This window comes from Protopterus annectens, chromosome 5.part0, assembly GCF_019279795.1.
Source record: "Protopterus annectens isolate FY-2018-M chromosome 5.part0, PAN1.0, whole genome shotgun sequence".
Classification (NCBI taxonomy): domain Eukaryota; kingdom Metazoa; phylum Chordata; order Ceratodontiformes; family Protopteridae; genus Protopterus; species Protopterus annectens.
The window spans coordinates 357,399,432-357,426,197 of NC_056735.1; the positions used below are offsets into that span (position 1 = coordinate 357,399,432).

Below are 26,766 nucleotides of genomic sequence, written 5' to 3' on the forward strand. Positions count from 1 at the left end.
CAGATTACATATTGCGCATGAAAAATCCAGAAAAGTACATCTTGATTGATAAACAATTTGAGGCAGTTCAACCATTTCAGGCTAGAAAATTAATAAATATAAGATAAACAGTACAACAACACAATATGCACCCACATGTAAATTAATTCAATAATACCCATATTTATGGGGCGATAAGATTAAGTATTTAGTCGTATGGATTAACACAAATTCATTTATGTCAATGAAGGGTATGGGGAAAGAGACAAAACAATACATAACACAAAAACTAGGAAACTGGAAACTTTATTATGGTTACGGATAGCAAGATACAGGCAGTGAGAATGTTTTTAGTCTTTTAAGTTTTATGCATACAGGTTGGAAATATTTTTGTAAACCAGATGAGAAGTTGTGGAAGATAATTAAACATTTGGAGGGGAAGAGGGCAAAAGTTAATTCAATCCCTACAGTACAGCTCGTTTGAGTGTACACCTTTAACTCCCAGCGGGTGTGGCTTCAGCCTTTACAAAAATGACGTTCTCAAATTACAATTCAAACAAATATTCATATCTCAGTCTGGAACGGCAGGTCTAACTATAAAACTATAAATGGCAAACTATTCAGATAAATGAATCTTTACACTGGTGGCATTCATTCAGTTCGATACTTTAAAATTGAATTTTATAAGCCAAAAACAGGCAGTGAATACTAATTTTGTAATGTTGTATTAACAGTTTATGATACCTCATTAACTATTCAAGCACAACACATACTGCCAGCATGATTGTCTTGATACAGCTGCGAGCTTTCAAAGAGGTAATGCAATGCTGTCTGTGTTATCTGAATGTTGAGATCTTTACAGAAATAACATTAGAATGCAAATAAACAGTATACGAATAATATTCAATATCTCTTTAGCTGCATAAGATTAAGGTCAAATATCAATACAATTGTGTTTTCCATCATATATGCTTAAGATGAAATTCTGAAACCTTGTATTAGAATTGCTTTGGAATTACTAATGCAAATATGAACAAGTAATATTTGATGTCTAGAGACGTCTGTAGGAGTTAACTGCAGAAACGCCTGGAGGCACACTTGTGAGATAAGATGACCCTCCCCAAAGAACAAGAAGGATTAGAAATACTCAATTTGAAGGGTTACTTTACAGTTACCCAGTCAAGGTTTGTATGCATAACACATGCAGAAGGGTTATAAATCAAAGTGGAAGGGGATGATGATGAAGACTAAGACTATGATGATGAAAAGACGGACGTTGCACTGTGCTTTTCACACTAAGCACTGCTGCAGCAGCCTTAGCTATATGGGTAGATTACCATAGCTTACAAATTTTGAGAAGTGAAAGGAGAAGAGTCCAGACCTGGAGAATGGCCCTAAGCAAAACCTGATCTAAACCTAGAGAAGGGATCAAGTTCATAGTGCTTTGTAAATGTATGTAAAGAAGACACAGCTGCTGCTTCTAGACTACTTCTAGAATCCAACCCTTTCCACAAAGCCATATATGAAGACAAGGCCTTGGTAGAGTGGGCCTTCACTCTGCCTGGAATAACTTCGTTATGACGAGTATAAAAAAAGGTAATACCCTTAGATAACTGTTCGTTTTGACACAGGCTGTTCCTTCTTACCTTGAGAAAAAATGAAAGCACGGTTGTGTAAAACTGTACCTTAACAGTAGATGTCCTTCTCTTCACTGTTGCAGTCTTAAGCTAAGGGATTCCCTGCCAAGGATAGCCCAACATCTGGCCAGTATACCAAAGCATTAGGATTTACAGAGGTCGTACATCACATGCATGCTCCTCGTATAAGGCACAGGACATAAAGGTGATGTACAGACATACATACCTTAAAACTGAAATGCCCCTGGAGGAACAATCGGTCCTAAGAACTAGGAGGAATACATGCAACTAGAAGGAGAAAAAATTAAACAATTTCACTCCATGAAGACAAAGAATAGGGGAGGAGGGAGGGAGTAAATACTGCAACAGTGAAGAGAAAGACATCTACTGATTGGTAAAACTTTATACAAGTCCTTTCATATCATTGCTTTCAGTATTTTTAACATAAGGGGACAGTACAAAAGCTCAAGAGGAAACATGGGAGGAGGAAGGCACAGAAGAGCCCTATAAAAACCCATATACGATAGCAATGGCAAAGCTAGCTCCTGCCCTGGAAACAACATGTAATGCTTAACAAAGGTATGGACAGAAGTCCAAGTAACAGCCTCAAGGATGGAACTAATATCCAGTCCTTTGAAAAAGGTACCGAAGTGGCAACAGCTTTAGCAGAATGAGCCTTTACAGAAACAGGAAGGCATTTACTGTGAAAAAAATAACAAAACAAAGTGATATTAGACTTATCCAAAGAATATCTGAGCTCCCTATGCAAATCCAAGGAGTGAAGAACCCTCTCACTAGCAGATTGTAGACAAGGAAAAAAGGAGAGCAAATTAATAAACAACTCATTAACACCTTGGGCATAAAAGGAGAATTAGTAAAAAGAAACGCCCTGACCCTATGAAAAAACAAGAAAGGAGGAATAACCATAACAGCCTGGAGAGTTCAGACACTCTTTTAGATGAAGTAAGGGCCAAAAGAAGTGTCTTCCAAGCACAATGTTGCCATACCTAAACTGTAGACCAGAAGGAAGAAACTGTTGCAAGAGAGAGCAAAATCCCATGAGTAGAGGAGCTCCCTGGTCAGCCTCAGTAAAAAGCTGAGATCCCTTTTAAGATCCTCCAAAGCTAGCTACGAAAACAAAATAGTCACTAAATCCAAGGACAACCGCAAAGCATTCTATAGCTATGTCAAGAATCTAGATGGCAACACCCAGATCTGCTCTGAGTTACAGCACAAAGGCACGAAAATTACAGAACCAACTGATATTGCCAACATCCTGGCAGATCGGTTCAGTGCTAATTTTACCCCCCACTCTCACCCCCTAAAGGGCCCATATCTATACAGGAAAAATACAGAGTCCCTGTAATCACAACTACGCAGGTAAAAGCTGCACTCTCTAAAGCCAAAAACACAGCATCCATGGGACCGGACATCCCAGGCTGCGTTTTACACTAACTTCAGAACTAACTGGCTCCCCACTTAAGCACCATGTTCAATAATAGCCTTGCATCAGGCTTTGTGCCAACTGAATGGCGCACAGCAACAGTTATCCACTCTACAAAGGGGGAACCACCACTGATCCTGGGAACTATCAACCTATTAGCCCGATGAGCCTGGTCTGCAAGGCCATGGAACGTATCATGGAACTCATAAACAAAGACATTGATAACCTCCAAACTCTGGATCCCACCCAGTTCGGGTTTGTGAAAGGCAGATCATGCCTCCTGAACCTGATCGACTTCTTTGAGGCAGTCACCAAAGCCGTGGATGAGGGTAAGGTGGTTCACACAGCCTATCTTGACTTCGCCAAGGCTTTCGACACCATCCCCATTCTGGAATTATAGCTAAACTCACTAAACTAGGTATAAACTAGGTATAAATCCCTATGTCACAAGATGAGTTGTCAACTGGCTCAATGACAGAACCCACACTGTAAAAGTTGCAGACTCCAAATCTAACCTAAAAGCAGTGACAAGTGGAGTACCACAGGGTTCCGTCCTGGGACCTCTCCTGTTTGGTATCTACTTCTCTGAAGTACAGGCTAACAGAGAAGGCCTCTGACTAACTAAGTTCGCAGATGACTGCAAACTAGGAGCCATAGTCAAGTCCCCAAATGCTGTGGACATCCTACAGAAGGGCCTCAATGAGACAGATGCCTGGTGTCAGAGCCATGGCCTCAAGCTCAATGCCAAAAAGTGCAGTGTCATCCCCTTTGGTAAAAACTCTGTACCCATGAACTACCACATAGGTAGCAATCTACTTAACAACGAATGCATGACAAGAGACCTTGGGACCCAGGTGGACAGTAGTCTCTCCTTTGATAGTCACATCACCACAGTAGTCAGGAAGTCCTTCTACGTGGCACACCTCATCATAAAAGGGTTCTCATCCAGGATAAAAGAGGTCATTGTTCCCCCTCTACTCATCACTCATTAGACCCATTACAGAGTACAATGCCCCTTTTGGAATGTACCTCACAAGACATCTGTAGCAGCTGGAAAGGCCACAGAAGTACCTCAAAGAGGATCACTGGCCTCAAACAAATGCCCTACACTGACCGCCTCAAAGAACTCCAGCTTTACTCCGTAGCATATCGCCTACTCCAAGGTGATCTCTGCCTAACATATAAAGCTATGTCAAACCCAGAGCTGTTGTTGGACATGCTACACCTAAAGAAATCCCAATCCCTCCGAGCTACACGCTGTAGGGACTTAAACCTTGTCACCACAATAAACAGGACACACTGGCGGGATAGATTACTGTCCCAGAGACTTCCTATACTCTGGAACAAGCTAGCCATCTATGTCAAGCAAAGTTCTTCATTAGCACTCTTCAAGAAAATTTTTGATGAGTGGATGGGAAATACGAAATACACCCTGGGGATCACTTCTGTGTCTCTGCTGGACAGTGGCACAAGAAAATAACTTTCTTGGGTGGTGTAAGCTATGGAACCTTGCTGGCTAGGCTTACATAGGCCCTTGGGCCGATAGCCTAGTACCTACTTATGAACCTATAAGTAGCTTAAGATGCAGGCTCAAAAGAAGCCCAAGTCAATTATTCAAGAACAAAACTGAGGTCCCAGGAAGGAGGAGGAATATGCTTCCTGAGAAGCCTGATATCAAGGACACCTTTAATAAATTGTTAGGCCTCAAATCTAGAGGCAAGAGGCGTCAAGGGCACACAAGTGGAAACAGCTGAAAGGTGAGCTTTAACTTAAGACTATGCCAACATGGCACGGAGCAATTCACACAAATAAAATAAAGCCAAAGGGTTCCCCACTAAAAAGGGATCCTAATTACAAGAAAGGCAACAGACAGAAAACCTCTACCATTTAGATAAAAACAATTTTCTGGTTATGGGTTTCCTGGTGTCCTGCAAAACCCTAAGCACATCCTCAAAAAAGAGGTGCCTAAAAGGAATCAAAATCCTATCACCCATAGCATCAATTGAAAACTGGACAAGAGAGGATGGATCAGAGAACCCTAGTCTTGTGTGAGGAGGTCCACCTTGTGAGGTAACTTGTGGTGATTACCCCTGGCTAAGTGTAGAAGGGGAACCAATGCCGTCTGGGCCAAAAGAGAGTCACCAACAAGGTTTTGGGGGAGTCTTGCTTGATCTTGAATAGGACCCTCTGAATCAAAGGGGGGGAAAGGCATAGAAAAACATCCCCTTCCAAGGGAAACAATGCGCCCACCTTCCAGGCCAGAAAGCTTGGGACTTTGGCACAGAGAGAGGAAATTGTTTAGAGGGAAGGCAAAAAGATCTAGCTGTGGAGTACTCCACTGATGCACAATGTCCAGAAACACATCTCTGTGAAGCACCCATTCATGAGCCTGTGTAGTGGACTACTCGATGTGTCTGCCACTATATTTTCTCTGAAGGGATGTAGACAGACTGAAGAGCCACCTGAAACTGGACAGCAAGATTCCAAACCTGAAGAGCAAGTCTGCAAAGAAGGTAGGACCGTGTCACCCCTTGCTTGCTGATACACCACATCACTGTGGTATTGTCTGTGAAGACTTTGACAGGCCCTGGAAGAAAGAGGGAATGAAGAGTCTGAGCCCTAAGCGGGAGCATAAGCTGCATCTTAACTACATTAATAGTGGCGGGCCACTTGAGAGGTAAAACAAAGTAAAGAAATGGCCAAAACCTTCCCTACCGAATTAGAGAGGTCAGAAATTCCTGGAGAAACTTGAGAAAGTAGGGCTAAAATATACCTGGTCATACAAGCCTGGTAATTAATGGCCCTAAAAGCCAGGGTGGCAGCAGTATATATCTTTTTGCCTAGATGTTCAATGGCTCTACTGCACTTATCAGAAGGAAGGAGTTTAGTGGATGGCAAAAGTTTAAGTTTGTCAGAAGAGACAGACACTACAGAAGGATCAGCAGAAGGACGTCTATACAAAAACTTACAATAATCAGGCACCTTCTAAAATATGTCAAGTTTCTTACGGGCTGGAGGATGGGAATCAGGGGAAACAGAGGCCACTGAAAAGTTAACTTAAAGGGCAGCCAAGACTGGCAGTACAGCAGAGTGCTTGGGAGACTCCATCTGGAGGAGTTCATAATACCATCAGAAACTTGAGAACAATCCTATTTGAAAAATTCCATCATACGAGACATAGTATCCCCCAATGTGAGTTCTTCTAAGGGAGAGTCTGGACTAATAGAACCTTCCTCCTCAAACCCATAATCTAAGGGAGGAGGGATTTGAGAAGAATATGCTGAAGACTCTTCTCCAGAATCCAAATCCTGAGGACTCCTGCTCTCTGGGCCTTTTAAGAGTGGTAGAGGACCAAGGAGTAGCAGGTACAGGCCATTAATGCATTAAACAACCCCTAGGGAAAACCCTTCCATTAACAATGAGAATCTTTAACAGCAGGGGAAATATGCTTATTTGTTTTGCTTTTTCTTTTCAGGAATGTCTGCCTGAAAAACCCTCGAGGTTCGGACCCTTGCTATCATTCAACCAACGTAGTAGAAATCTCCTCCCAAACTAGAATGTGTGATATCTCACTCAGTCTCTCATATTTAATCAGCTGAGTTCCCCACTCAACATCTGAAGTGGATGTCTGTAAGGCAGACATCGTAACCGTTATGTCAACCTCCCTGAAATGTCAAATAATTTAACCTTGATGGAGGAGTAAGAAAGGCCACTAGATACTAATTCACACAAACATTTTAAAACCAGATAACAACTAGCTCTGAATGGGTGCTGCTATCTTGTTGCACCAACCTGAAAACTTTTTCCATTTGCTAATAAATGATTTTCTAGTAAGGAATCTCTTGCCTCCATTAGTACCTCATGCACATCCTCAGTAAATAGGTGCCTAAAGGGAATTAAGACACTATCATTCAGGCAAGTCAAATGAAGTTGACTGGGGTCATAGTGCATCAAACACCCCTGATCTTTTTCCCAGTATACAGAGCCGGTGAGGAAGCTTGTGGTAATTGCCCCTGGCCATTTCCAATACAAGGGAGAATTACTGTTGCCTGGGACAAAAGGAAATCACCTCAATGATCCTGGAGGAGTCCTTCTGAATCTTCAGAATTTCATGGATATCACAGGAAAGGGTGAAAAAGCATAATGGAACATTCCTGTTCAGGGAAAAGAAAAGGAATCTATCATCCAGGTCTTTTTGCATTGAGTCCTGGAGTAGACTCTAGCTAGCAAATTGTTCAGAGAGGAGGCAGACAAATCTACTCAAGGAGCTCCCCACAGATGGATCAAATCTTAGAAAACTCCCTGATCTACTTACATTAGTGAAGGACTGCCCTTGCTCTGTTCAGCTTGTTTGCCACACACACTGTAGGATCTGTAGAGTGAGATTGTGCTGTGAAGCTATATCCCAAGCTAGCAATGGCTAGTCTACAAAGGAGGTATCATCTGGTTCTCACTTACTTGTTGATGTCCTTGGTAGCCCACATTGCACTTTTGTCCCTCAAAAAAAAAATGCTTCCCCAGCAAAGTCTAATGCATTTGTGGTGACTGCTTTGCAACTGGGAGGAAGAAGGGGAGACCAGGATTTTAGGATATTTGCTATCTTCACCAAATGATTTAACTTCTGACAGACCTCAACACTAGGATTTGAAAAGACAAAGGATGTTGCTGCTGGGACCAAACAGACTTCAGATACCACTGTATCTTTCATGTGCGGAGTGTTACCAATGGCATCATGCACATCACAGATGCCATGAGACCCAACATCCTGAGGAATTCCCTCACAGTGACCAAAGTCTGAGCAGAAAACCTTAGAAATAAATCTAGATATACATCTATTTTTTCCTGTGGAAGAGAAGCTCTTTGAATTAAGGTGTTTAGCTGGCACACCAGAAACACAAACCTGTGTGAAGGAGTCAGGAAAAAAAACTATTGAATTTTCTCTTGGAATCCCAAATTGTTTAAGAAATCTGTCATGCAAGTGAGAGATTCCTGACATTTTGAAAAAGACTCTGCAAAGATAAGCAAATCATCTACATATGGAAAAATGTGGATATCCTTTAGCCTGCAATGAGCTAAAACTGGAGCTAGACGCTGTGTGTGCGAGAACACCCTTGGTGCAGTGGATAAATCCAAAGGGTAAGGCAGCAAACTGATAATGTGATCCAGATGCACACAACCTTAAGAACTCCTGAAGTCTGGCTGAATAGGGATGTGATAAGCATCTTTTAAATCTAGAGCTACAAGGAAACTTAAATTAGGAAGAGGTAGCTCATTGTGAAATTATACCATTTTGAACTTGGGCACTATCACAAACAGGTTTTTGAAAGAAAGATCCAGAACTGGTCTCCAAGCTTTTTTCTTTTTTGGTGCTAAAAACACTCTTGAATAAAAACATTTTCCCACCTGTGAAGGAACTGGTTCTATCATTCCTTGGAACAGTATGTGATGAAAAAGAGGCAGAAATAAGAGTCTGGTCCAGTGGATGACGGATTACCCCCTAGAAGGAGGAATTTCCTTCCACTGCCAGCTGTAACCTTGAATAATGATCTTCAGAACCATTTGTCTGAAACTATCAGCTGCCAAAGAGAAAACTGGAGATTCAGACTTTCCGGAAAGGAAAAGGACTGCCAGGGTCGGGGGGGGGGCAAAAACAAAATGTCTATCCAAAGGAGAATTTAAAATCTCATTTGTATTATCTAGGATGTTCTGAGAATACAGCCAAGCAAAACATTATCAACATATTAATGGGCAAAAGTTCTATAGATATATCAACTGAATTATGCACACACACTAAGCAATGAGTTGTGACTTGTACAACTAAATTATTTAAAGCAGGTTTTTCCTCCAGACGAAACTGCAGAAAAAACATCCTTCACGTTTTCACAATAGAACAAACCTTAACCAATAAGCCTGATAAGTCAAAATTCTGAAAATCAAAGTTACAGAGGCAACTTTTCCCCTCAAACTTATCAATAATCTTTCCATCCTTATCAGAAAGAGCAGGATTAAAATTACCTAAATGTTTAACAGCAGTAGGATTACTTAAAACTATAGCTGCTGGGTCAGGTTTGGGAAAAAGAGAATAAAAACATAAAAGACTAAGGACTTTTATACAGCCTGCTTTTTAGGGGCAGTTTCTGACTAATTGGGAAAATTACAGTCAGTAACACGCAAAGTTGACAGAACTGGAAGAATAGGTGAAGGTTCTGGAAATTCTTCTGTAACAGCTCACAGTATTTTCTGAGGGACTGAGAAAGCTTTGAGTTCTCCCACTAAAAACACTGGGCCATTCTGGAAATAGTATCAGAGAAAGAGAAACTCCACAAGGAGATTCAGAAACTTAGCTCTACTCTTGAGTCTGATCAGAAAACCCTGAATCTGTTCCTTCATTTTCCTGCCCAGACTCCGAATCTTCAATCTCTTCAGGAAAAGAGGTATTCATCTTTCTTTTACCAGAAACTATTTTACAATAATGATCAACAGCCTGAATTAAAACCCGAGCCAGGCCCAGTAAATTACTCCTGTCCAAAGAAATTTGAGAAACAGTAGGTACACGTTTAGTTTTCCATTTCTTTTTGACAGGAAAAATAGGGCCAATGGTGTTACTAGTGGCAGAGGCAGCTTCCTCAGGGATGGGCACAACATTCTGCCAAAACAGGGATGCCTTCCCTGTTTCCTCACCCCACGACCAACAACAGTGTTTCTCCTTGACCACTGAGGGGACCCCAATAGCTGCAGTGGACGTGGGTAACCCCTGTCCATAGTGGCTATAGGTGCTACACCAGAGGTATCCGGAGCAAAAGATGAGTGGTCTGAGGTACTACTAATGCTTACAGCAGTGTTAGCCACCTGCAGTGGAGGCAAACTGTTAGCCTGCTTTGGTGGCAAAGGTTGTTTGCCCCCCTTTCTTTTTGTGGCTGGAAGGAAGTCCAACAATGGGACCAAGCAGTTTATTAAATGGTCAAGCTGAAAACTGTGCCTCTTTCCTGGGAAAACAAGCACCAAAAGCCAGTAAAAATGTAAAATCCTTAAGTGTCACTTTTTTCACAGAAAAAACACAGTAGAAAGCACTTCTAAAACACTGAATTTCTCAACAGAAGAAAAAAAAACTGACAGGAAAAAAAAGAGCGCACTGTTTGAAAAGTATAATACAGTCACAGGATAGTCTGTTAAAACACAAACTCCTAGCTTTAAAATAACTTTCCTGATCAGGAAAAGGTTAACAATTTTTAAATAGGAAGTCCCCTCCGAAAGAAAATTATCTGTCCAGCAAAGGAACAGCACAAGCAGACCGTCAATCCTCAAAAACCTCAGAGGAGCATACTCTTCAATGGTAGGAAAGCTTTAAAGGGTTGGGAGCCCAAAACTGTCTTAGTCAGCTCAGCTCAAGCAGTCTAATTGTTTGGGGGTGTGGAGGTTGCCCTGAAGCATTGGTAGCTGGCCGGTTGTTATATCCTTTTAAGATATAACCCATACAAACTTAGGCTACTGCAGCAATGATCAATACAAAGGACATTCAAGGTACTGGGAGCAAATAACTAGACAGGAAAAGGTAACAGAGTAGGATGAGGCCAAATTGAAGTTTGGACTATAGGTTAGAGACTGCCTTCTCACCCAGGGATCGACAGAGTATAGGCAAATGGAAAAAGATGGGGAGTGGTAAGTGAATGGCCTATCCCGGTAGAATTTTTATTTCAGGCTATAACAGAGGCTGCTGTTAAAAAAGGATAATTAGTAGGGCATGTAAAATATTGCATCCCAGCTGTAAGGATTTGTCAGAGGAGGTTAGAAAAGACTGAAGAGAAAAATGGAATGACAGTTTAATAAAAGAACAATGAGAGGACAACTGTATGACTCAAGTATGCAAGCTTGGAAGTGTTTGTATAGGTATTTTCACACCCCAAGCAGGCTTCAGAGAAGTTTGTAGACAGCAAATACTGGGGTATGATGGGAAAGAGAGAAAGGACAGTTGTGTAAGAACTTACCACAACAGTAGATTGCTTACTGATCATAGATTCAGTATTTATAATAGATGGGTTTTCTTCACTGACATCCAGCCAAGGTACCAAAACTTTATCTTCCCGAGAATGTACATATAACCTCAGCCCGTGTGCATTGGGGTAGATGGATGGGCATACTCATAAGATCCTCAGACTATTTCCAAATCAGTGGCCTGAAGACAACTGGAGAGGAAACTGGTCATCTAGGTGGGGTGTAGCTCAAACAAGCAGGAAACTCATCCAAGCTGTGTGTGTGTGTGTCTGTCTGTGTGCCTGTGTCCCGAAGGCAAAAGAGTAGATGGGAAAAAGGAAGGGATTGAATACTGCAAAAGTGATCAGTAGGACATCTAGTGTTATGGTAAGTTCATACACAACTGTACTATGTCCAGCTGAAATCACTGTTGCAGTATTCATAACAGGAGAAAAGGCTAGATGGCTAGAATGAAGAGTAACTGTCCAGGAGACCAGAGTGGACTGATCTGGCAATGGCAGCTCTAGACCTGGAGAAAGCATCAATTTTGTAGTGCTCTGTGAAGGTGTACACAGATGACAAAGTGGCTGCTTCCAAGACTGACCTAACATCAACGCCCTTGTGGAAAGCACCAGAAGAGGCAACTGCACGAGTGGAATGTGCTTCAGGGCAGGAAGGCATGAATTTACCATGTCTTGAGTAGCAGAATTAGACAGCCTTCAGCATCCTTGATGCAATGGTTTGTTTTAAGATTGGCTGACGCAGTTTGGCATCCATGAAGGAAACAGAGTTGGTCAGATGTTCATCGTGTTACCCTGCTGCAGTCATCACACTTGGGTTATCCTGCCATCTGGCGGTCCCCGCAGTCGGCCCATTACACTGTCCTTTCGGAAAACAAAGAGAGGAGTAGCCATGACATGTAGCTGGCTCAAAAAGGGAGAGAGTGAATTTTTCCAGAACATTAAAATCCCATGGAGGAAAAAATGTTTTTTTGAAGGCTTACGGTGCAGGACTCCTTTCAGGAAGAGCTTGACCTCTGCCCTAGACATGACACGAGGGTCCAGAGGCAAACAGCCATTGATGGCTGACAAATGGGCTTTAATGGATGAGTAGGCCAACCTTCAATGCAAAAGCTCACAGAGATACTGAATAAGACTCATTCCAATCTGTGTTTGACACCAAATGGAGAATCTTTTCTACTTGGCTGTGTATGATTTCCTGGTAGTCTTTCTGGCCTCCTGTAAAAACTTCCCTACATCCTCAGAAAATAAGTGCCATTTAGGGATCAGAACCTAATCTTACACAGAGTGAGACCGACAGTCTAGGTTGGGATGTAGAAGTCGACCTTTCTGCTGGGTGACTAGGTCAAGCTGTATCAGAATTTTCCAGTGGTCTCTCTTTGACAGGTGGAACAAGATGGGAAACCAGTACTGTCTTTTTGTATCTTTAGAAGAACTCTTGGAATAAGTGGCAGTGGAGAACAGGCACATGTTACACTGCTGCAGTCATCACACTTGGGTTGAATTCCAAAGCTAAGGATGGGCGGTGGAACTAAACAGGGTTTGAAGAAGCTAGTAGGCCCTGCAGAACTGCAGTGGCAAAGCCAGCTCTGGTTTTAGAGTATAGAGGTAAGTGATGGTGCTTGGTGAAGGTGTGCACTGAACTCCAAGTTGCAGCCTCCAAAATATCCTTGATTGGTAACCCTCTGATGAAGGCCGTTGATGTTGCTGTAGCCCTGGTGGAATAGGGCCTAATGTTACCAGGTACAGGTTTCCCATGGTGTGTGTAGCAAAAACGGATACAATGTCCTATCCATTTTGAAATGGTCTGTTTTGAGATAGCCTTTCCTTGTGATCCTGCAACATAGGATACAAAGAGCTGGTCAGATTTTCTGAAAGCCTTAGTTTTATCCAAGTAATAACGCAATTGCCTGTGAATGTCCAAAGAGTGTAGGAGCCTTTCCCCTTTGTTCTGGGGGTTTGGTTAAAAGGTGGGCAAATGAATGGTTTGGTTTAGGGCCACACTGGATACCACCTTTGGCATAAAGGAAGGGTTAGTTCATAAAGCGACTCTGTGTTGATGCAAAATGATGAAAGGCTCCACTGCCATTAGGGCCTGTAGCTCTGAGACTCTTCGTGCTGAAGTTATTGCTAGCAGCAGGGCAGTTTTCCACGATAGAAACTGTAAATCAGCTGTAAAAGCTGGTTCAAAGGGCGGTAGTGTAAGTTTTTCCAAAACTAAGTTGAGATCCCAAGTTGGTGTTGGTGCTCTCTGGGGTGGTCTTATGTTCTTAGCCCCTCTGAGGTACTGTCTTAGTAATGGATGTGAAAATATAGGAGGATCCATGTTGTACTGAGCTGAAATAGCTGAGGCGTGGATCTTAACAGATGAAAAGGAAAGTCCTTTGTGCAACATCTCAGTTGAATATTGTAGAATCTGAGGAATATTTGGGACAAGGGGATTCTGGCCTTTAGCCTGGTTCCAGCCGCAGAATCTTTTCCATTTGTCTGAATAGGCTTTCCTGGTGCTGGGCCTCCTGGCCTCCAGAATGACATCCATAACAGCTTTAGAGAGAAGTGTTGACTGGTTGTTTAGGTAATTTGCCATGCAGCCAGATTTAAAGTCTTGAGCTGGCTGTGTAGAATCTGATTGTTTTGCTGAGTGAGCAGGTGAGGAATTTGAGGTAAGATCCATGGTGGGCCTTGAGCCATGTTCCTTAGTATTGGATACGAGTGTTGGCGTGGCTAGTCTGGTGCAATGAGTATCATTTGCGGTCTCTCTAATCTGGCTTTCAGCAGCACCCTTGCCAGAAAAGGCAGTGGAGGAAAGGCATACACTGTTAATGTTTTCCAACTGAATGAGACGGCATCCACTTTCCAAGCTAGTGTGTGGTATGTCCTTGTGCAAAATTTCCATAGTTGGTAGTTTTGGGGGAGGCAAACAGATCTGTGTCTGGGCTCCCCCATTTTTGAGTTATCATTGCGAATACTTGTGGATCTAGTTTCCACTCGTGAGGATCTATGATGTTTCTGCTTAGATCGTCTGCCAATGTGTTTTTCTTTCCTGGCAGGAATTGTGCTTGTAGTTGAACTTGGTAGGTCAGTGCTGTGTTCCACAAGGTCATTGCTTGTCTACACAGGGGGTAGGAATGTGTGCCCCCTTGCTTGTTTATGTACCACATCACTGTGGTGTTGTCCGTCTTTATTAGTAGTTGTCATGGATGTAGGAGGTCCTCGAAAGCTGTTAGGGCATTTTGTACAGCTAGCATCTCTTTTTGATTGATATGTAGATGCCTTTGATCTGCAGACCATTTGCCCTGAATACACTGTCCTGCCATGTGTGCTCCCCAGGCATAATCCGATGCATCCGTTGTTAGAGTTTGCCTGGCTGTGGGTAAGGTAAAAGGCTGGTCCTTGTTGAGGTGACATGCCTGAGCCCACCATAGAAACTCCTGTCGAAGCAGGGAATGAGTGGTATTATTGTTTCCAAGCTGTGGCTGTGTTGAGTCCATACGCTTTTCAGGTACCATTGTAATTTCCTCATATGCAGTTTGCATATGGTATTAGTAGTATGCAAGATGTCATGAATCCCAAGGCCTGCAGAATTTTTCTTGCAGGGAGTTGGGTCTTTGTTGCCATTATTTTGAAGTATTGAGTCAGTTGTCCCTGCTTGTCTGGCGTGAGATAAGCCATCTGGGCTGTTGTATTTAAGCTGGCACCCAGGAATATTATGTCTTGTGAGGGCACTAGTTTTGACTTCTTTTCGTTTACTGTGTACCCTAGGCAACTTAATAGGTTTTTGACAAACGCCAGATGCTTTAAAAGAATGTCCTTGCTTTCTGCTTGAATAAGGCAGTCATCCAGGTATGGATATATTTAGATTCCTCTTTGTCTGCAACATGCAATTACTGGTGTCAGGCATTTTGTGAAGACCCTGGGTGCAGTAGATAAGCCAAAGGCTAGTGCAGAGAATTGGCAATGGGTTGAACCTGCTATAAATCGGAGGTATCTTCTGCAATTTTGTCTGATAGGGACATGCAGGTATGCCTCCTTGAGGTCCAATGTCACTAGCCAAGCCTTCTTGCCCAGCATGGGAAGAAGTTGCTGTAGTGTTAGCATCTTGAATTTGGGTACTTTGAGATATGTGTTTAGAAATGAGAGGTCCAGAATGGGTCCCCAAGCTTTGTCCTTTCGGGGAACTAGAAAGAGTCTTGAGTAAAATCCTTGTCCCTGCTCCTGTGTGGGAACCTGTTGAATGGCTCTCATGTCCATGAGAGCTGTAATTTGTTTTTGAGCCTCTGCCCATTGATTTGGTGGCAGGTTTGGCATTCCTTTTATCCTTGGTAAAGTGTGAAAGTGGAATCTGTATCCTTGAGATACAATATTTAGGGCCCATTTGTCTTTTGTGATGATGCGCCAGTTGTCTGCAAAAAGTGTTAGCTTTCCTCCCAAGGGAGCTGCCAAGAGGGATTTGCTTGGCAGTCTGAGGGGTAAGTCATTGTGTTTTGTCTTCTGGTAGTTTGAGACCTGTCTTCTCCTCCTTTCTGGGTTGCGGCACCCCATTGTCGAGGCTTGTAAGAGCCTTGTGACTGACCTCTGCCCCTTGGGCGTCTGTATTTGCCCCTCTGTGGTCTGTCAGAAGCTGGAAAGGACCAGTTTTGGGTTGGCCAATTTCTGCTGAAACGAGGGGGTTGAACCTGTAAAAAATCATTGACTGTCTGCACAGATTTTGCCTTATCCTCCATTTTCTTTAAAACCTCTTCTGCTTTTACACCAAATAAAACATCCTGCTGTAAAGGTGCATCCAATAACTTTGCTTTTACATGATCAGGTAAAGTTTGTTCTTTTAACCAAGCATGCCTACGTATGACAGACCCTGTCACAAGAAGCTTCCAATGAATCAAATCCACATTGCAAAGTATGTTTTCCCACTTGTTCATCTGTATGCAACAAATCTTGCATTTCCTTGTAATCAGGCTGCTCTGTATATGTGATCATTTTTTGTTTTAATTGAGACATCAAATACTGTTGATATTTCAGCATGTGAAACTGGCAATTTAAGGCCCTCATAGCTAGAGTAGCTGAGGTATATATTTTCTTTCCCCATCTGTCTAGTGCTGTAGAATCCCTTTCAGAGGGTACAGGATTTTTAGTAATAGAGGCCTTAACCCCTTTGGGACCCTGGGAAATAGTTTCTGGGTCAGCAACAGGACTTTTATATAGGAATTTGTGTGAGCCTTTTCTTAGAATCAGAGTAATCATGGCCTTCCCAGTGGAAATGTTCCCTCATGGTATGTAAAGTTTCCCCTAAAGAGTAGTCTTCTGGGGGAGATGCTGAAGGAATAGACTCTGCATCAGAGTCTTCATAAGTGGGAAAATAATATTCCTGCTCCTCAGAAGAATCTGAAGAAATTGAAACCTGGTCAGAGGAAGCGTAGTCCTCCTCCTGTCTAGGCCTTTTATCAGGAGGGGGATGAGAACCCCTGATTAGGGTAATTAAGTCTTCAGCCATCTTAAGCATCTGTTTCTTAGGCATGGGGCCTTGTACTGGAGACTGCTATACAGTCTTCTTTGCTTTTAAAGGAGTTTTCAGCTTTGCATAGGATTTAATAGTGAGTGTAGTCGGTCTGAAGACACCTTCTGCAACTGAAGGCGTTTCAACTGCATCGGAATCTCCTTCAGCCATGGAGTCGGAAGGGCCCAAAGATAAAGGTTGTAGAGGCCTAGCAATCTCCTCTTGGGAATTGGATGCCGCCTGGGGTTCTGAATCAGCGGTCGTCAGGAGCTGCGTAGGTGCCTCACTGAAAACCGGAGAACCGGCAACTGGCCTAGCAGAGGCCTCGGAGTTTGGTTTGGGTCTCGGCTGCCTGTCCTTATCTTTGCATTTTTTTATGCATTCCGGTCGTCAGTTGCTCCGACGGCATGGTATAATTAAATTTCCTACCAAAATAATGTCGGGCTAAATCAAACCAACGTTTTATAGTTTGTTTGTTAAACCTAGCACAAAACCAACCACCTGTGACGTCGTGGTCTGGGCCTAGGCAAGTAATACAATAAGAATGAAAGTCCTTATGAGGTATTTGCTTCCCACAAGAAATGCAATTGTTAACTTTTTCTGACATCGGACTGAGGCAAGAAAAGGTTCCCCAACGGGGTACTTAGCTTTATTGAAGACTTCGGTCTGAAATTCGATTTGAAAATCTCAGGAGTCGGCAGACCGGCACTTGCAAACCGCTTCTGCTTCGGGCACCGCGCGGCAAGAAAGACTGAAGAAAATGGCGTCGGATGCCTCTTGTATACCCCTGGCGCACTGACGTCAGGGAAGAAGCGACAGCAACCGACGCCGGACCAAGACTTTGGAACTCTAGCAGACTGCAGGACTGCCTGACGGCAGGATAACCCAAGTGTGATGACTGCAGCAGTGTAACACAATGAATATCTAGAAAGATACTGAAATAGAAACCTTTGCCTATGAAAGGTGAAGGAACTTCTTTTATGGTGCCCTGCAGTAGCAAATCCCGAATAATGGGACCGATCAAAGTGAGCTGGTTGGGAGGTGGATGGAGGATACATTTTTAGAGGAGACACTTTCCCATGATATGGCATAACCTTCCTTGACTATGGTCAGAACCCATCTGCCTGTAGTTACCACCTTCCAGGACGGAAAAGAAAGTGAGAGTCTTTTTTGATTGGGGGGGAGGTGTACAGGGATGGAGAGAGGAAGAACGGATGAGAGGAAGACAGTCAGAGTTTTGCTTCCAAAAGGAGGCCTCCCTGAAAAGGAATACCTCTGTGGTTTGTCAGAAAATCTTTTCCTCTGTGTTTTCCTATGTTTGTAAGACGGCCTAGGCTTCTCTCTTAAAGGAAGTGTATTTGGCTGGATATTTTCTATGATATTTAGGGACTGTAGAGAGGAGAATCTGCCTGCAGTCTTTCATGGCCTTGCCTTGTTCTTGCAGAGTTTTGCAAAGACTGGCAGCTTGTGGTCCAAACAAAGATCACTGTCTAACAGGAAATCCAAGACTTTTGATTTGAAGTCTTCAGGGATGGGATGACCCCACAGCTATGCGTATCACTCAATCACTCAGCCTGTGGCAGCAGCCCTAGACATAGCACCCACTGCATCACAGCTGCATTTGATGCTGTGTCTTCTTATTTGTGTAGCTTAAGATAGAAGAGACTGCATTTGCCATTTACAGCCTGCTATCTGAGGTTCTATCATGACATTAGGCAGAGACTGCAGCACAGAGCAGGTATTTAGTCATTTGTGTTTGGTAGCTCTGAATACTAAGGGGGAAGAGGTGAAGACTTTCTTTCATCACCTATCCATGACCCTGCTCTCTCCTTGTCTGAGGGGAGGGCATTAGCTGTGAGAATCAGCTTGGATGGCTTATCCAAGGAAACAGACACTGCTGCAGGTCAGCTATAGGATTTTTATATAGGTATTTAAGCTCATCAGGGATCTTATAAAACCTGTCAGGTCTTTTAGGAGTAGGTAGCTGAGAGTCAGGTGTTAAGGAAGAATGAAAGGCATCCAGATAAGCTTCAAGGACTGGAGAAGGTACTAAAGTACCCATCTCGAGAAGGCAGTAGTATCTCTTTTATACCTCACAGATTTGCTTTGACTGCCAAAGTATTTCACAATATTCTGAATAGTTTTTCCAAAGGAACCCTCTTCCAAGGGAGAGTCAGGCGAAAGGGAGTCCCCTTCATCTGAGGAAACTTGTTGAGCAAGTGGAATTGTGAAGAGTAATCCAGAGAATGACAGGACTCTGGTTTGCAGACATACTATGGGTTTTTGTCCACCTCAGTCAATACACATGACTTAGACCTGGACTGTGAATCATCTCGGGATTTCAAGTTTCTTCTTAGGAGAAAAGGCAACAACAAAAACCGGAGTGTTCGCCATCTTAGACTGGGCTAGGTATTTCAATTAATGAGTTTCAAGAAAGCTATTCAGTGAGTAAAGTCTCGATCCGAGGGTCTTCAATACAAACGACTGACAGATGGACCAGGATTTGTGGTCATGTTCTGGGCCTAGGAAAAAATGGCACTTAATGTGCAAGTCCTTTGTAAGGAATCTGCCTACCACACTTGCACTTACCCCTTATAGCTGAAATCTAACAAATTTAAACCACAGTTTAACAAAAAAAAAAAAAAAAAAAAACGAAGTTTCCCCAATGAGGCACTCAAGCAATGATTAGTGAAGCAACAAATACCAACCACCAGACACAGAGCAGTCTGATGGGTGCACAACCTGCAATTGGGCTGGGGGCAAGACAGTTTAAGGATCTTGCACTTACATCCATCCTTATACCGCATGAGCTGAGGTCATACGTCAGACGTACGCTATTGGGAAGGTAAAGCTTTGGTAACCCAGTTGTATGTCAGTGAAGAAACCCATACGTTATGACTACTGCAACAGTGATTACAGTTAGGACATTTGGGAATATGTTTTAGGGAATGTAATCAGTTGACGCACTATAGAGTACTTTGTCAGAAATATTGGGGAAGCAAATTTTTATAACTAAGGAAAATATTCTTTTGAGCTGTGACAAAAGATAAACATTGGTAAGGCCTTACTAATTTAATGCTACTGCGTGACAAAAAAGAAATTACTAGAAAATGGAAACCAAAAGTTAAACCAGCAGTAACTGAAAAATTTAATTACTTTTGTTGAGGTCAATGACCTGCTGAAAACCTTAGTCACCTGAAGCCCATGCTCAGAAACTGAGCACTGGAAATCAGCCTTCCGTAAGAAATGACAACTGAATACCAAAGGAACTTCTCTTTTCATGGGGGAGACACCGTGTTAAACTGTGGTATCACCACCTTTTTGGGGGAGAGCCTATGTACACTGGAAACACGACTACACAAGCCTTGGCAAACACAAGTGCACAGATATACTGCTGCTTTCAGAAAATAGTTAGGACCCAAGACAGGCTGCAAAGTTTATGGTTACAGATGGATAATGACCAACCAACTTTATGCTACCTGGTGCCTTAAAATAACCACAGAAAAGTGGAGTGAATTAAGGTAATAACAGGAAAGATAAAGGACAGTACTGAACAGACCTAACGTGCAAGTCAAAAACATGGTTACATTTTCTTCGTGTGGTTTTTACTTGCTGCCTAACCACATAAGGCTACGAAGATGAGGCTGTTTATAAAATATTCTTTACACCTTTAAAAAATAAACAAACATATGTACAGTCATGATTACAGACAGACATTTTGGTATACAATAACAATTCTGAACAGATGAAATAAAGAGATAAAAACTTAAATTAAACAATAAAGCAAATGTCATCATGCAATGAAACACAGTTTGATATCAATACTTTAATCTCTCAAATGGTACAGTTGTTTACTGCGTTATATCAAGCAAATCTAAATTGGGCTGCATAATATCCTTCAAAAGGGATGCACATATCATGACAGCAATGAAATATGTAACCACAACACAATCTTTCAAAAGCCAGTTTTTTTTTTTTGTTTGTTTTTTTTTTTTTTTTTTTTTTTACAGAGGGAAACACTTTTTGGACAGATAGTACCAACCTTTGTCAATGTGAACTACAACACATTACCTTCATGGCACGTTCCATTAATTTGGAGTCACAAGCAGGAAGAGGAGGCTCGTGGGAGATCTGCAGAGGTTTTGATACATCATTTTCATCAATCCTTATATGCACTTTATGAATTGATGCTGTGCCTGTTCTCCTTCCAAGGACTTGTTGGCTTGAAAAAAGGAAAGGAATGGAAAAAGAAGACTTAAGACAGTTAAGCAGGCTAAGCATCTGAAGGATTCCAAATCTGGAATTCTGGTTTTAATCGTAATTCAAATACATAAACTGATCAGCCTACTGTCACAGCAGCTGGGTCTCCCTCCGATACTGGCAACCTGGATTTTGTTAGCAGTCAGTGTATGAGGAGCCTGGTGGGGAGAGGGTGGTCGGACATTACTAAACAAAGAAGATCTTCTAACTCAAGCAGGATGGTAAGGGATATATGTAGTTTGTTCATCCATGGGTGGAAACCATTAAAAGTAACTCATCAATCTCTAAGTAGTTAATGGGCAAGTATGGGCCTTCAATGTTAAAACAGCTTTAAACCCAACTTATGCTAATTTCTGTGGGAAGTTGGATTGCCTAAAAAAAATCAGCCTAAAGTATGAAGCTGCAGCCAGTCTTCTAATTTTTTTTTTTTTTTTTTAGTGGCAAGACCCAAACTTGACAGTTTTATGGGTTTTTTCCTCCTCTGAAGAGGGGGACTCACATTATCAATAGTTCATTGGTGGTACTTCTGTCACAAAAGGAAGTACATGGTGTAAATAATGAGATAAACTATAAAGCAGAGCTCAGCATGAGAATCACAAACAAAAAAAGCAGAAATAATGGGTATGGTACACAGCATTACAAAGGTGTATGGTGCTGTGGAGAAACTAGTTCTGAATAAAATAATCATTTTATTTAATCATTATCAATCATTTAGTTAATCAAGGTCCTTCTACCAACAGCATGCAGCTGTTGTGGTGATTGACAGGCCCCATGACACTTGCTAATGAAGTTTAGAGGTAATACTCTGGTGCCATGGCCAACACTTTCTTGGAAATAAACCATAGGTCTCATCAAGCATCTCAAAAACAATCATTAGTTAAATTTCTTAACCTTCAACATTTCTTACAGCTGTTACTTGAAGCCTTTTCTTAAAAAGGAATGTCTTGAATATTTATAGCTTTTGGCAAGAAACCGCACCTACACTCTCTCTGAATGGAAATGTCCAGCAAATTTAAGAGTAAATTAATTATGCAGGAGGATACTCCATCTTGGCAAATTCCTAGTTTATAGCCTAGCAGGCATAGAACGCTTATGGACTGCAGGATACTCTACCAAAGCATTCGTGACAGGAGATGCTTTTACTATATGGAAAACGCGAAACTCATATCAGAAAAAAAAAAATGTCAGAGTGAGTGTTGTGTGACCACGGTTTCATGGTTTTGTTCATTCTTGTTTCCGGTACTTCTGTGGAGAAGGGATCCTACTGGTGAGCTCAATGAATTAAGATGGCTTGTGCTTTTTATACTGCTTGCACACAGTAGGAGTTACTTTGTTAACAAAAATATATAACACACACGCACACACGCGCACACACGCACAAATTTAAAGCATTTTGGACTTCTAGGAGTGAAGATCTGTATGTGATAAAGTACAGTTGTGTACACTTACATAAATGTAGATGTTCGAGTGTATTCACTGTTGCAGTCATTACATTTGGGTAATCTGCTGGCAGGTTGCCCGCAGTCGGCTTGAATTCCAAAGTCTTGGGTCCTTCGTCGGTTGCGGTCTTGTCTTCCATGACGTCAGGTCGGCAGGGGTATAAAACATGCAGCCGACGCCATTTTCTTTAGTTTTTCTTGCCCCAATGTCAGGTGCTCCCAAAAAGGTAGCAATATTACATATATATATATATATATATATATATATGTATACACACATATATATATATATATATATATATATATATATATATATACACACACACACACATACATACATCAATATAAACTTTACCTTCATCTACAAGCAAATACACCACATAGGTTGTAGAAGATAGAGAAGGAAAGATAAACTGTAGAATGACAGGGGGATGGTGGGAGGGTAACCTGGACTGCAACGGTGAATACACTCGAACATCTACATTTATGGTAAGTGTACACAACTGTACTATGTTCTGTGTGTTTCACTGTTGCAGTCATTACATTTGGGTAGAATCCCAAAGCTATGGTTGGGAGGCTGGAGCTAAACAGCATTAGGTGCGGCTATAAGGCCCTGCAGCACTGCAGTGGCAAAGCCTGCCCTGGACAGAGTAAAGAGGCAAATGGTAATGCTTTGTAAAGGTGTGAATAGAACTCCAAGTAGCAGCCTCTAGAATGTCTTTGGTTGGTACTCCTCTGAGAAAGGCTGCCGAAGTAGCTGCAGCTCTGGTGGAATGAGACCGAATGCCCTTGGGCACAGGTTTACCATGATTTAAGTAGCAGAAACGGATGCAGTGGCTTATCCACTTTGAAACTGTCTGCTTTGAGATAGCCTTTCCTTCTGATCCTGCAGCATATGACACTAGTAATTGCTCAGTTTTTCTTAGAGCTTTTGTCCTGCTCAAGTAGAATCTTAGCTGTCTGTGTATGTCCAAGGAATGCAGAATTCTCTCCCCTTTGTTCTGCGGATTTGGATAAAAAGTTGGCAGATGAATTGTTTGGTTAAGAGCCATACTGGAAACCACCTTAGGCATAAAAGTAGGATTTGTCCTCAGAGACACCTTGTCTGGGTAAAATATGATAAAAGGCTCTACAGCCACGAGGGCCTGTAGCTGTGAAACTCTTCTTGCTGAAGTAATTGTTAGTAGCAGAGCTGTCTTCCATGATAAGAACTTTATATCAGCGGTAGCGGCTGGTTCAAATGGAGGCAGAGTGAGCTTTTCCAACACATAATTGAGGTCCCATGCAGGTAATGGTGATCTTCTAGGAGGCCTTAGGTTTTTGGCTCCTCTAAGACACTGCTTTAGTAAAGGATGAGAAAAGATTGGTGGCTCTGTATTGTAATGAACCGCAATGGCAGAGGCATGGATTTTGATAAGATGGGCCTTTGTCAAGCATCTCAGTTAAGAATTGTAATATCTGAGGAATATGTGGTTCTGCTGTATCAGTTCCTTGTGCTCGATTCCAATCGCAGAATCTCTTCCATTTGTCAGCATAAGATTTTCTAGTACTAGGCCTTCTGGCTTTCCAAAATGACATCCATCACAGCTTTACTGAGAGGTGTCGTTCATATGATTACATGATTAGTTATGCTGCCAGGTTCAGAGTTTGTAGTTGATTGTGCAGGATCTGATTGTTTTGCTGGGACAGTAGTTGTGGTCTTTGAGGCAAGGTCCAAGCTGGGTATTGCGATAAATTCCTTAGGATTGGGTACCAGTATTGGTGGGGCCAGTCTGGGACAATTAATATCATCTTTGGGTTCTCTTGTCTGACTTTTAGGAGGACCTTGGGTAGAAGAGGCAGAGGAGGAAAGGCGTAAACTGACAGGTTCTTCCAACTGAAGGATAGGGCGTCCACTTTCCAAGCTTGTCTGTGATAAGTCCCTGTGCAGAATCTTTTCAACTGATAATTTTGAGGAGAGGCAAATAGATCTATGTCTGGGCTCCCCCATTTCTCTGTTACCATACTGAATACTTGTGGATTTAGTTTCCACTCGAGAGGATCCAGAAGGTTTCGGCTTAAATCGTCTGCCAGAGTGTTCTGTTTTCCTGTCAGGAATTGAGCTTGAAGATTTATTTGGTAGGTCAAAGCTGTGTCCCACAGTGCCATGGCTAATCTGCAAAGGGGGTATAAGTATGTGCCCCCCTTGCTTGTTTATATACCACATGACTGTGGTGCTGTCCGTCTTTATCAGTAGTTGTCCTGGATGAAGTAAGTCCTTGAACGCTGTTAGGGCATTTTGAACAGCTAGCATCTCTTTCTGGTTGATATGTAGATGCATTTAATTTGGTGCCCATATGCCCTGAATGCATCTTCCTGCCATGTGGGCCCCCCTGGCATAATCCGATGCATCTGTTGTTAAGGTTTGGCTGGCAGGGGGTAGAGTGAAGGGCCGTCCCATGTTTTGGTGACAGGCCTTTGCCCACCATAGAAACTCCTGTTGCAGGCAAGGGATGAGAGGAATCATTGTTTCCAGACTGTGTGAATGTTGACTCCATAAACTTTTTAGGTACCATTGAAGTTTCCTCATATGCAGTCTTGCATATGGAATTAGTAGGATGCAGGATGCCATGAAGCCCAGAGCCTGCAGGATTTGTCTTGCAGAAGACTGGGTTTTTGTTGCCATCAGTTTGAAGTAAGTAGCCAGTTGCCTTTGTCTGGCGTGAGGTAAGCCATCTGGGCAGTTGTATGCAAGCTTGCACCCAGGAATGTTATCTTTTGAGAGGGTACCAGTTGTGATTTCATTTTGTTTATTGTGTACCCTAGGCATGCTAGAAGCCTTTTCACAAACCCCAGGTGTCATAGAAGAGTGTCCTTGTTCTCTGCCTGAATGAGACAGTCGTCCAAGTAAGGATATATTTGAATACTTTTTTGTCTGCAAAATGCAATTACTGGTGCCAGGCACTTTGTAAAGACCCTGGGCGTAGTAGATAAGCCAAAGGGCAGTGCAGAGAATTGGTAATGCATTAAGCCAGCCTTGAATCTGAGGTATCTTCTGCACGACTGTCTTACTGGGACATGCAGGTATGCCTTTTTTTTTTTTTTTTTTTTTAAGTCTAAAGTCACCAGCCAAGCATTCTTGTCCAGCATGGGCAGAAGCTGTTGCAAAGTGAGCATTTTGAATTTTGGAATGTTCAGGTATATGTTCAAAATCAATAAATCCAGTATTGGCCGCCAGGCCTTGTCCTTTCTGGGTACCAAGAACAGTCTTGAGTAAAAACCTTGTCCTTTTTCCTGTTCTGGTACTGTCTGAATGGCCCCCATATCCATGAGGGATGTAACCTGTTTCTGTGCCTCTGCCCACTGTTTTTTTGGCAGGTCTGGCCAACCATTTGTCACTGGCAGTGTGTGGACATGGAATCTGTATCCCTGTGATACGATGTTCAGTACCCACTTGTCCTGGGTTATTAACTGCCAATTTTGTGCAAAAAGTGCTAATTTTTCCCCCTATGGGTGCTGCCAAAAGATAAGTGCTTGGTGTAGGCAGAGGGAAGTCATTGGGATTGTTTTCTGTAGGTTTGCGCTTTATCTCCTCCAGATCTGGAGGTGGATGCGCCCCATTGCTTTGACCTGTACGAGTCTTGAGCCTGGTACCTAGAACCCTTAGGGCGTCTGGATTTGCCCCTTTGAGCTCTGTCTGACACAGGAAAGGACCAGTTTTTTGTAGGCTGGTGTCTACTGAATCTAGGTGGCTGCACTTGTAAGAAATCTTTAACGGTTTGCATAGACTTAGCTTTGTCTTCCATTTTCTTTAAAACCTCTTCTACCTTAATACCAAACAGAGAATCATGCTGTAAAGGTGCATCTAGCAATTTAGCTTTAACATGATCAGGCAAATTTTGTTCCTTTAACCAGGCATGCCTCCTAATCACAGATCCAGTAACTATGGCCCTGCAGGAGGCCTCTAAAGAATCAAAACCACATTGGAAAGTATGCTTTCCAACTTGTTCAGCTGCATGCAATAATTCCTGCAATTCCTTATTTTCTGCACATTCTGAAATCAACAGCATTTTCTGTTTCAGCAATCCCATAACATGTTGTTGGTACTTAAGCATATGAAATTGACAGTTTAAGGCCCTGATTGCTAAGGTTGCAGATGTATAAACCTTTTTTCCCCATCTGTCCAGTGCCCTTGAATCTCTATCAGAAGGGGTAGGGTTTTTTGCTGTTGAGGCCTTAACTCCCTTTGGACCCTGTGAAATAGTTTCAGGATCAGCAGCAAGGTTTCTAAATAAAAATTTATGAGAGTCAGGGACCCTGTAATACCTGTCAGGCTTACTGGGTGCCGAAGGTAGAGAGTCAGGATTCAGGCTGGACTCCGAAAAAATATCATCCACAATGTCTAATACAGGGGGAATGGCTAGAGGCTTGTGCTGAGGGAGAAGGAGGAAATCCCTGAGCCTCTTTTTTGATTCTGAGAAGTCTTGACTCTAAGAAAGAAGAAGCCAGCAACTGTGAGCTGTAAAAATAAATTTAACATATT

General features: G+C 42.4%; 1 protein-coding gene across 1 annotated transcript in view; it reads right to left on the reverse strand.

The window, feature by feature from the left end:
• The window catches only part of MED14 (mediator complex subunit 14), a 1,872,212-nt gene that overhangs the window by 1,132,181 nt on the left and 713,265 nt on the right, over window positions 1-26,766 (reverse strand). The window contains exon 7 of the mRNA XM_044071834.1: window positions 20,617-20,850. Within this exon, the coding sequence (XP_043927769.1) occupies window positions 20,617-20,850 (234 nt within the window). The remainder of the gene's footprint in view (window positions 1-20,616; window positions 20,851-26,766) is intronic.